Here is a 12742-nt window from a genome sequence, read left to right as displayed (position 1 = left end):
ATGCTGAGTGACAATTTCAAGAGCACATTCTGATAAACATAAAACATCTAACCATTCGTCTGATAATTTTCCTGTAATGATAGGAATTTAAACTTTGTATAAAGCTTCTTATGTTTTTGTGGAGTAAAGCCAGTGAGTGTTTTTCCATCCCCATGTTCTGTTGAACTGTTTTGCTTAACAACAACTATATTTACTCTTCATCTCAGTCTTTTGCAATCTCTTACCTTAAAAAGAGGCCAACATTTCCACTGGGAGAGAGCAAATACTACTTTGATCGGAGAACATTTCTGACAATTACATGTGCCTGTAGGTTCTTAGCAAAAACATTCAGATACATGCCTGCCATACAGCATATGATTTGCTACTCGCCATAAAGATGACATACTGAGTTGCAGACAGGCACAACAAAAACACTTTTACACATCAAGCTTTTGGCCAAAGCCTTCTTCAGAAAATATTCACCAAAGCAGGCACCACCCCCTCCTCCTCCTCTCTCTCTCTCTCTCTCTCTCTCTCTCTCTCTCTCTCTCTCTCTCTCTCTCACACACACACACACACACACACACACACACACACACACACACACATGACCGTTATCTCTAGTCATCAGCAACTGTTGTACTGCATGAAAGCAGCAATCCAGAGTGAAGAAGGGAAGGGGGAGGGATAACAGGATACACATGGGGTGGAGAAGAACACTGTCTGGTAAGCATTCGGGGAGTAGAAGGTCGCAGGACAATGCTGCCAGGCATATTGTAGGGTGGCTGGAAGGGGGTGGGGTGGCGGAAAAGGCAGGGGAGGGGGGGGGGGGGGGGGGGGACAAAATGGAAAAGACAGATGGGTGCATTTGCAGAGTGTGACACACAATGATGATGAGGGGACATGAAACCTATGGTCCCCACACACTTCACTCAACAGTTTCCATCTCCCTGTCCAATCACCTCCTCCCAATTCATGTCTCCTTACCCCCGCTGTGCACCACACACTGCCAATGGACTAAGAAGTCTTTTCCCCTCTCTATTCCTCCCCTTTTGCATTCTCCATTCCTCCTTCATAGCCTCCCAACACTGCACCTGGCAGCCTTTTCCTGCCACCTTCTAGTCCCTGTATGCTCCACCAGATATTGTTCTCCCCCCCCCCCCCCCCCCCCCCCCCCGCCCCAAATTTGTTCTCTGCTATCCTCCCTTTACCTGCCCCACTCCAAATTGCTGTATTTGTTCCATGCAACAGCTGCAGTCTGGCCAGAGTGGCCGGAGATAGTGTTCAAGTGTGTATGAGGTGTGACTGCTTCTGCGAATATGTATATGTAGTTTTTTCTTTTCTTTTCTTTTTTAAAGAAGGCTTTGATCAGAAGCTCAGAGTGTAACAGCCTTTTCATTGTGCCTGTTTGCAACTTACCATGCCATCTTTATGGCACGTATCAATCTGTCCTTTTCACAACTGTTGATACTTCAACCTAGACTTCCCATTGTTTGACAAAGCATATTATGTGATGCATCAATTGCACACAAGTGTAAATTCCCCGTACCCTCTTCTGGATGATTCTCCAAAGTCAGTACACATTTATTTAGGGGAATACATTTTGTCCAGAATCAGAAAATTTTCTCCATTTAAGGCAACTGAAAATAGGAACCAACCAGATGGAACTGGTCAGACATTTCATGAGATATACATATTATGCTGCCCACTCCCTACATACTCTAAAGATAGTGTGATCGATTTCCTTACCAGCCAGCTACCTAGCAGCAGATGACAGCTTTCTGTAGTATCATGGCTCTTCCAACGGATAGGGCACTGTCATAAAATGCCAACAATGTCAGTAACAGAGAATGCTTGAGGTCAGTGGTGGGGACAATCACTTGAATGAAAATTAATGAACATTGATGAAAGAGATAAGGGACAGGAATATGCAAAGTTAAGATAGAAAGTGTTTAGTAGGCATTGAAATAGGAATGTCGACTCATTTCGTGCCTTTTTCAGAGTGAATGATTTATGGAATTTGTCAGTTTCCTGACAGCGATAGAATGTGTTATGGTTGGATGTGTTTATATTCTTGAAAGTTAAGTAAACTATTTTAAAGAATTTCATCTTTTATTCCACAAGACTTACCTTCTTTTGACATTAATTTTGCAGTACAGACATGCACAGACTGCAGTCTAACTTTCTATGAAACCACTGACTGTTGCAAGTGTCTCCCTCAAAGGTCCGATAGTGAATACTTAAGAACAAGATCAGTTCACTTAAAACTAAGGAGGACGAGAGCTTATAACACTTAGCACACCAATTGCTTATAAACCTGCAGCAAAAAACAAAACAGTGAAACTTAATGAAAAACAGTAAAATGGTGAGAAGCTGCAATTACATGGTATTTTACACAACAGCGAAAATAACACATTAAACTGCACTCAGAGATTTAATGCCTCATTTACACAATAATGAAAACAAGTCCACACATCATTTAACCACAAAACTATAATTATACATTAACTATGACATCAGACGCTGATTGAGGGGATTCTGTGGTGATTTCATCCACTCCTTTCGCAATATCTGTTTAAGCTGTGACAGTCTAAGTGTAGGATTTTCCATTTTTATACGGGGAAGATTAGCTTCTTCAAATTCTGTGTATGCAGCTTTTAATCGTTTCTCTGGATGTTTGTCACCTACTGAAGTTTTGTCACTGCAACAAAGAAGAAAAAAAAAGAAAAAAAAATCACCATGCTTGACTAAGTACAAACTTTTTTAAAAAAAGAAAAAGAAAAGAAAACTGGATTATGAATCTGAGAACAAAATGAAAATTTCAGTCTGTTTAATCAAAAATTATGAACTTAAGGAAAAGGAGAGGGTAAGGGATTATTAGAACCACACTTACCCTGACTGACTTAACGAGTGAATGTAAAGGGATCATAGAGAGAGAGTTGATAAGCCATACTAGAGTACAAGAGACAGAGATAATAAAGTTGCATGAGGGAGCAAAACACATTTTATGTGGGTGAGAGCATGACGGTGAGGAGATGAGTCAAGATGTAACAGGAAACTATGGAAGTCAGCATATCGCAGAATGATCAACCAGCATTGTGACTGACAGAAGGTGTAATTTTTTTAATGTCCAGCCAGGCTGAGGATTCAGTTTGGAAATGGAATCGCACACATTCACATATGTGCGCACACAAGCATGTACACACTAGATAGATAGATAGAGAGAGAGAGATTTACCTGAGAACAGCAATGGCTTCATCAATGTTCCGTGCCTCATCCCCTTCAACAACCACTCTATTTATGTTTTCCTCTAAAGGCACTTGTAAGTGTGTCTCTGGTTCTTTAATCTTCAGAGCAGCTAAACGTCTGCGTTCTGTTTCAGCCTGAAAAATACAAACAAGTAAATAATGCATGGTTAACATCTTTTATACCTTTAATACAAACTGGAGAACAAGTAGTAAAAACAAGAAATTTGGCTAATCTCCTAAACCTTATAAAGTAGCATAATTTTACACACACTACAGAGTTGAAATAGTAGCATTACATTTATTTTTGTTTGTCACAAAAATTTCAATAATTGAAATGGCTCCTCCTCCTGGACTAAATAAACTGTAGAACTCCCAGTCTTGGTCTCATTTTAATTTATCTACTGAATTGAAAAGTGACAGACTGAATTCTATAATTTATTTTGATATTGACATAACAGGTATTCTCTAATGATTAGAGATGCCACATTTCATCTTCTATGCTGAATCACTGAAATGTAATTAGCATATTTACACCAAGACAAATTTCTAAGTATGGAAAGTCCACAATGGAACAACAAGAAATTTCTAGTATTCTTTTTCATTGTCTGTCCAGGTCTTAACACCACCTCTATGTGGTGAGCAGCAATTTATCCTTCCTCTTGTTATTATTCTACACAAAATTTCTTAACTATGATGATTCATTAATGAAATAAGCAGGGATCTTGCGCTTTAACTACAGTAGACCTCCAACTTATTGCAACTAGCAGTTACAAATTGAACTGTCTCCCTCCCTCCATTACTTGGTGCAAGCTACTGAAAAAGTCAGAACGAAGTTCACTGTCCTGAATAGTCAACACAAGTAACGAATGCATTCAGTATGGTTTTACATGCAGAATTTGCATAGAATGGGCCACACAGATGACTAGTTTTCTGTTTGCACAGTGATTTCTTCAGGTTCCTGGTGAATCATTCTCACACACGCTTCACCATTCTCTGCTAACTATCTCGGCCAGCCTGTTCCCCCACCCACCAGATAAACATCAAATCTCATGGAATGTGTTCCACTACCCATGGATTGTTTAGTCTCTTGGAGCTTTTACCTGAGATTCCGTACAAAATCCTCACTGAAGCATCACTGCTGACTCACATTTAGTGAATTTGAGGTCACACAATGCATGCATTGCTGCATTATATGCCATGTTATAACATACTTGACCCCTACTAGTGACAAATGCAACAACGCCAAAGTGTGTATTACAAATCAAAACTTGCAGGCATGCTCTATCCACTGACATATGCCAATTTTTTGCACACCTTGTAGTTTTTGCATGATAGGTTTCTGAGACACCAGAGGCACTTATGAATAGCCCTGTAAGTAATGGGTTACCTTAAAAAATTAATAATGAATATAAATTGGTACAATGTATTAACAAGTTAGTGTACATATTTTTGAAACTAGCAATCACACAAAAAGAAAAAGTTAATGTTAAAGATGCTCAAGCACTGTTTTTGCAATTAAAATTTCCATCAATATGCACACACAAAAAATAGGAACATTCTCCATTTTCACCCATTCTTGCTTTTACGCTGCATAATGAGCAATGGAAAGTCCAGGTTGAAATATCAACAATATAAGGAAAAGGACAGATTGCTACTTATTGTAAAGGTGACATGCTGAGTTGCAGACAGGCACAATGAAGAGATTTAAGATTTAGCTTTCGGCTGAAAGTTCAATCTTTACAGGCATGCCCACTGAAGCACATTGTACTTGTGTTTACAAGGAGCACATTTCAAACTATCTGATGCACCTTCACTAAAGGGTTACAGCACTCACGATATATACAACCTCAGTATGGAAAGGGCTGAATCCATGTAATGTGCGATCTTCCTTGATAATGCCTTATACTTTTCTTCATAACACTTCTACCTGTAACTACATGTGCAGTGTTGGACTAGTAATGAAGTCGTATCTTTTCCATGGCCATGATCGTTTAAGACCCAAGCAGTATAATCAGTCGCTTTGCTTGTATGAAAAAAAATGTTCTTGATCCTGTCCTGGCAGCACCATCATCAACTGCCAGAGAAAAACGTACATAACTTTTTCACCAGTTCAATGGGTAACATATGCTCTGCGAAATCAAATCCCTCCTCTTTGCAACTGAGAAATGATGATTTGAATGTTGGTGGGCTTTAGGTGTTCTGTCTTTTTTTTTTTTTTTCTTCTAAATATATTATTCCTCTAGTGACCTCAATTGTAGCTGATAAACAATGCAAGTATTTTAAAAAAGAAAGAAAGGAAAAAAAAGAAAAAGAAAAGAAAAAGCTGAACACTGCCAAATTTGTAGCTCACCTGCTCACTGCCATCGCAGTAGCAGACAATCAATGCACAATGTGGCAAGCACATATCTCTGGTTGATGGCACATCAATAAACATAAGACTGTCATAATTTGTAAAGCGAATTTCAGTTTCCGTTAATAGTTTCTGTGACACAATTGCTCAAGTTACTATTCACTCAAATTTGTAACTCAGTTAATGTTCATAATAATTAGCAGTGGTTGTGAATAACATCTGTATTTGTGCAGCTTCCAGGATTTTACAGTAATGTGGAATCCAATTAACATTTTCAACCTTGCAAATATGAAATATGAAGAATGTGATGTGCAATCGAAATCACCTACTTCTCCTGAAGATCTACATAATATGTGTTATGTATTAGTTAATTTGTTGGACATTAATTCGAATAATTTCAACATTTCATTAGAATTGGGAAATGACAAGTATTTGAAAGAACATGATATAACTTGTACAATTTCATGAAGTGTGGCTTGAAAGATGATCATTGTGCTAATTAAACTCCAGAACACAAATAGACTACCTTCCAAGCCCAAAGAAAACGTGCAGCAACAGCTTTCAGTGACAAAGAAATGGTTGAACTTCTTTTTGGTTAAACAGGAGGAGGACAAATCAGTCAAATTTAAGTGGTGACCGTGGCTAATTTTGTTTTGTAAAATCCTGAACATGAATTATATAAAAGGAGAAAAGATTTACATGATGTACAAAATATGCATCAACATAAAACTCACAAAACCATAAAACAAAAACTTTTCAAAAGGTTTAGAACTGCTCATGAGAGGCAGTGCAGTGTTATCAAGGGGGATCTATGAGACTGAGCACTCTGAAAGACAAGTGAGAGGAACATTACTGATTTCCAGGATGGTTAAACAGATTATTGAAATTACTTCAAGTAAATGGGTAGAGGAGATGTTATTAATATATAATACTATAGAAAATTTCACAGCTGATGTGAAAACGAAGCTTCTTGTTTTATTATAACTGTTTATACCAGTGATAAGTATCAGTGGATTACTATTCATGCAACATCATATCTGTTGTCAGAAATATCAAGGAAAATTAGGACAAAAATTAAAAAAAAAAAAAGACTGTTTACCTACAATGTTGCATCTGAAATGTCTTGTTACCACTTGCAGAGAATAATTAATTGCTTTCATTGTACTCTTAGTTGGACATAGAAACACCTCTGTCCTCACGAGGATAACGAAAAGACGGTCAATATAATTCAGATTCCATCCACATCTAATTAGTGTGATTCAGTCTCTAGATAAAAAATTTTTCAACTGTGTCTGGCCCTTTCAGTAGCCCAGTAGCCAGAGACTGTGTGTGTGTGTGTGTGTGTGTGTGTGTGTGTGTGTGTGTGTGTGTGTGTGTGTCCATAGAAGGCCTTGGTGGCCGAAAGCTCACTTTCTTTCCTTTTCATAATATTGTTACTTTACATACAATTTTCTTTACAGTGTAAAGAATTTTTCAGAAAATCATCAGACAGTATAATTTCCAACAGCTCTTTGTCATTTCAGGTTTATCAGCGGAACAGTATTGTTAAACATCAGTCATTTCTGCAGTGTCAATTTGTATCACCACATTCTTCAAATTTGATCAAGTACATCTGGTACACAGCACAATATGCGGAACAATGATCACAACAATTTCTTACTTCATTCCAGTTCTCTATAATTAAAACTAGTTAATTACTGTGAAGTGTCTGAATGCATTAATATTTTGTCAGGTGTGTCTGGTGTAAAGTAAATCTTTCATTTCATCATTCAATAGACACTTCGCATTTTTGAGACAATTTCAGAGAATAAACAAGGAAATGTCTCATTGTTAATAAAATATACATTATTAAAAATTTCATACAAACTTTGCTACAAGAATTGTTATAAAATACTCAACATCAATAAAGTAAAGCCCTGACTGATGGAAGTAATCTGTAATTCAACATCGCACATTGCCTTTCTTTTCTTTCCTCTGCTACTCACTGGTATAGCAAATACCTCCGCAACAGTTTAGCTGAGATATGAATTGCAAGTTATTCAAAAAATTTATCATTTGAGACATGTTTGGTATGGTGTAAGTGCTTAAAATTTTTGTGTGTCATGCGTTGGACTTCACGCTGCGCAGTGCTACGTTCTCATGTCATGGCTGTATCTGCTTATTCACCAATTGTACACTAGAAAGGAAGGGCTGTACAAACTGCCGTAATAAATGGATCTTTGTGCACCAAAGATGAGTAGCTTTAATATTTAAAAAAATAAATAAAAAATAAGAAAAACTTGCAGTGTGCCTTAGCAGCTAAAATTTTGACAGTGCAATTGTTTTGCTGCAGTCTTCCTGTGTGAAAAGTATCAGAGTGGGCTTTGACACATCTAACTGCACCATTCCCTCATTAGATGGCCCTGTTGCCAACCTAATCTCATAGTAAACAGCACTGATGATTTTAAGATGTGACGACCAACCTGAGCCACAGGTCACGCGTGCATAGTCAAGACAGGACCACATAAAAGCCCTGTAAAACTGAAGCAGTGTTCTATCTGCTCCCCATGAGCTGTGGCTGAGGTATTTTAACATATTCATTGCCTTTAGAGGTTTGGCATTTATATTCTTCAGTGTGGCAACCAAGTCAGCCTTTCATCTCCTCACTGTATTTTTAAAATTGAGACCAGTGTTCCTCATTATAAGAACAGTTAGGTTACAAAGGCAACAGGAACAATTAAAAGTAATACCAGCACATTTTTCCCAAAGAAAATTTAGAAGCTATGCTATCTGTTCACTCCTCCAACTGTTTTATCATTAGGTGCAGCTGCCAAGTGGTCATTGCAAAACTGAAGGAGCAGCAGAATACGGTAAAAACACCCACAAGCAGTGAACATAAAATGGGAGATTTAACTGCGGACATAATACTGTTGATTGCTACATTCATTCATGCTCATAACTTAAGGATAATGCCGATACATGGTGGAAAAAACGCTCTGGTGGGCGGTTTGCGGGTTTAAATCACCTCGGGGTATGACCATGCAGTGCACTTGACCTGTGGTCGTCACACGTTGGTGCTGGCTGCAGTTCCCATACGCAGAGGTGTGTTAGTGCATGTCAGAGTACAGTGCAAACATTTTCAGATATGCTAATGGCGACTGTGTGTTGAAAGGCTCAAAGAACACACATTGATGACGTTATGAGGGGTAGAGTACTAGGGCGACTGGAGGCTGATCAAACACAGCAGGTCGTAGCACGGGCCCTCTGTGTGCCACAAGGTGTGATCTCAACGTTATGGCAATGATTCCAACAGACATGAAACGTGTCCAGGTGCTACACTACAGGACGTCCACAGTGCACAACACCACAAGAAGACCAATATCTCACCATCAGTGCCCGCAGACAGCCATGGAGTATTGCAGGTAGCCTTGCTCGGGACCTTACCCCAACCTGTATGGAGGCCATGGTTTGATGGTGTGGGGCGGGATTACGATTGGCGCATGTACACCCCTGCATGTCTTTGACAGAGGAACTGTAAGAGGTCAGGTGTATCTGGACGTCATTTTGCAGCAGTATGTCCACTTTTCAGGGGTGCAGTGGGTCCCACCTTCCTCCTGATGGATGATAACGCATGACCTCCACCAAGCTGCCATCGTGGGGGAGTACCTCGAAACAGGCGAATGGAGTGACTGGATTGTTTTCCAGACCTGAACTCCATCGAGCACGTTTGGGATGCTCTCTGTCGACGTATCGCTGCATATCTTCAAACCACTATGACACTTCAGGAGCTCCGACAGGCATTGGTGCAAGAATGGGAGGCTATACCCCAGCAGCTGCTCGACCACCTGATCCAGAGTGTGCCAACAGATTGTGCGGCCTGTGTACATGTGCATAGTGATCATATCCCATACTGATGTTGGAGACATGCACAGGAAACAGTGGCAATTTGTAGCACATGTGTTTTGGGACGGTTTTCTCAACTTATCACCAATACTTTGGACTTACAGATCTGTGTCTTGTGTGTTCCCTATGTGCCTTTGCTATTAGCGCCAGTTTTGTGTAATGCCACGTTGTGTGGCACCACATCCTGCAATTATCCTTAATTTATGAGCATGAGAGTATATCAAGCCAAGTCACACATAAAACACTTCCCTGAGGAGCCATTCTCTTGCCCATATTCCTCTGAAATAGCATCACTGACCTAAAAAATTGTCTGGAATGGAAGGACCATATAAATATGGATAAACGCCCTGGGAAGGCTTGTTTTTGGAGTTGTCTGAGAATATTAAGCTTCAAAATAGTGTCATAGGCCCTCTCAAGATCAAAGAAGATACACTGCCATTTGTGAAAAGTGCAACACTGAGAAGGAATTACCTGAATAGCACCACACTTTGTGTAAGTTGCGACGGGTGTGCAAGCAATATGTGATACATTTTGCAGTGAGATGGGGTACATGTAGGCCGAGCAGAGCCCTCTCATGTCAGTTCGACAGGGTCAGTGTTGCGCCTAGTGTAGTCTGTGCTGAGCTGTCACACAAGATGGAAACAATAGAGTGAAGGCCAGTATGCCTCGCTGAAGTTAAAGGGAGCCACATCGGCATGTGAGCGAGTTCAAACGAGGCAGAATGATTGGTGCCCGGGAAACGAGATTGTCATACCATGATATTTCAGCTCGCACAGGGCATGCTGCTATGATAGTGATGCGTGTGTGGAAGCAGTGGACAGAGGAAGATCGTACGCAGCAACGAGCAGGAACTGGACCACCGAACATGACCACAGCACGGGATGACCGTCATCTTGTCCGCATGGCCATTACGGACCATACAGTGTCATCCACAGTGTTGGCTCATCACTGGAGCACTGCAACAGGTATGAACTTGTCTGTATCAACAGTTCATCACCGTCTGCTGAAGGCTGGACTGGTTGCAGGCATGCAATTATGTCAGCTTCCATTATCCAGAAACCACAAGCTACTCCGACTGCAATGGGCACGTGAACACCTTCACTGGGGTGCCGAGTGGCAACATGTGATCTTTTTGGATGAGTCCCAGTTCAGCATGGATATGTGCAGTGATAGCTGCATGTGTGTCTGGTGGTACCATGGTGAGCACAACCTGGAGGGCTGCACTGTGGAGCGGCATAGCGGATAAACACCAAGTGTGACGGTTTGGGGCACCATTGGTTACAACAACCGATCTCATCTCATACATATTGCAGGCACTTTGAACAGCAACTGGTACCCAACGGAGGTTGTGGAGCCTGAGGTACTCCCCCTGCTTCAGACATCTCCACACGCCACATTTCAACATGTCTGGGATATGGTTGGTTGGCACCTGGTGCATCACAGTCCTCCAGTAACTGGTGTCACAGATTTCTGGGCTCTAGTAAAAACTGTGTGGAGGGAAATCCCTCCAGAACATATTCAGAACCTTATTGATTCAATGCCATGGCGTATAGCAGCTCTAATTGCAGTGCATGGTGGCTGTACGACATACTGAATGGTAGGGCTCAAAGGACATGTACAGATTTGAAAAGGTGATCATTTGTTACTTGTCATGTACCTAACCTGTGGTATTAAATTAATTGAGTCATGCGTTTCCTTCTTGGTGTTGCAATTTCCACAAACATTAGTGTATTTATAAAGTACTGTCTGCTTAGGGAAAATTGTTGTATTTCTCCTTTCAGCAGGGTGAATTTGTCAAAGGTTGAACAATACTTTCTAGCCAATACTGGAGGCGATTAAGTAGTCCTGCGCTCTTAGGACCCGGTCAGACACTAGTTGACCATACATTCTACCATTTTTGCTGCGCAGCTAGTGTGAGCTCCACTACAATGACTACTGCACAGCATGTGGTCCTTCCCTGGTTTCAGACAGGGTACTGAAATTACCTCCCTGCAAAAGGTGAGGAAGTGACACTCTTTGTTCCACCATGGGACTTGTTGCCCCTGAAGGACTCTCGGACATGTGTGTCAGCAGCATGATGGATTATGCTTGTAATGTGACTGATCCAGTTCTCGATGCTATATAGGTGTTCAAAACAGTCAGCTGGTTGGTAGTACAGTGCCTGTTTGCCCTCATGAGCATCTATTGTGGCAGCTTCCCTTCAGGTATTGCTCCATCTGGGATGTGGATGGAGATAAGGAAGTGGTCACTTGAATGCTAGTAATTTACCACTTCCCTCTGAGCAGTATTTATAATGGCAGGAGAACAGAAAGTGAGGCGAGTGGCAGCAAATACCCTCATTGCATTGCTGAAATGCTTTCTACTCCCAGTATAAAGACTTTTAATCATGTGAGCAAGAATAACTGCAAACTGAGCAATCATATTTAAAGTTAACATAACCAGATCAGCAGAATGATTGCAAAATAATAATCCAGCAGGACACAGTTACTCAAAATTACCACTAATTTCTACATTCTAATATGGCAGATCAGAGCAATGATGTAAGCTCTACAAATAAAGGTTTGGCATTTTTATTAAAACTTTTAATGGCAACATGATCAGATTTATAACTACTAGATTAAGCTTCACTATTAATGGAGCATTTGTCATTTTTCCATAATCATAATACAGCTGCACTATCATTATTTACAGTAATTGCAGGTTATGCCCTCAGTTATATATTAATGACTGCTTATACAAATATAAATATACTTCACAGGCATTTAATTGAAACTAGCGAACAGCTTTACCTGCTATAATCTAAATTTTCATTCCATTACCTTCACTATGACTACTATATTTCATGATTCAGTAGATACAATGATTAAAATTAAAGCAACTGGATGACAATGATACTGAATTCATGAATGTTTGGACTTTTTAGATGTTGAAGTCCATACTTACATGATACCAGAACAATATCTAGAAATTTATGGACTTTGACTATTAGATGCAGATAACCAGACAGTTTTACTTGTAGATACAGAAGTTGAAGCTCTAACTTCAGCATCAAACTTCCTAGATTCATGAGCAATACCCACACAAGGAATTAAGATTGATGCTACACCTGCACAATTAAATTGTGGAACATTTACAATTAACTGACCTGGATTATTCTTTGGTCAATGTTTAGAAATTTGTGGAGCAATCACAGGCTTATACCAATTGTAACTGAAAGGCCTTCAGTAAATCTATTAAGTGATTATCTAAAATAGCTCAGGAGTTAGTTAAAATATACAATTAG

At 40.0% G+C, this 12742-nt stretch overlaps 1 protein-coding gene across 2 annotated transcripts in view; it reads right to left on the bottom strand.

Annotated features, from left to right (window-relative positions):
- Positions 1–2394: 2394 nt before the first annotated feature.
- The window catches only part of LOC126483839 (coiled-coil domain-containing protein 124), a 34719-nt gene continuing 24371 nt past the window's right edge, over positions 2395–12742 (bottom strand). For both annotated transcript variants that reach the window (XM_050107051.1, XM_050107052.1), the window contains exons 4-5: positions 3217–3362; positions 2395–2680 (exon numbers count right to left, since the gene is read on the bottom strand). In XM_050107051.1, the coding sequence (XP_049963008.1) occupies positions 2488–2680; positions 3217–3362 (339 nt within the window). In that variant the 3' untranslated portion in view covers positions 2395–2487. The remainder of the gene's footprint in view (positions 2681–3216; positions 3363–12742) is intronic.

This window comes from Schistocerca serialis, chromosome 6 (assembly GCF_023864345.2).
Source record: "Schistocerca serialis cubense isolate TAMUIC-IGC-003099 chromosome 6, iqSchSeri2.2, whole genome shotgun sequence".
Classification (NCBI taxonomy): Eukaryota; Metazoa; Arthropoda; class Insecta; order Orthoptera; family Acrididae; genus Schistocerca; species Schistocerca serialis.
This window is presented reverse-complemented; position numbering and strand designations above follow the sequence as displayed.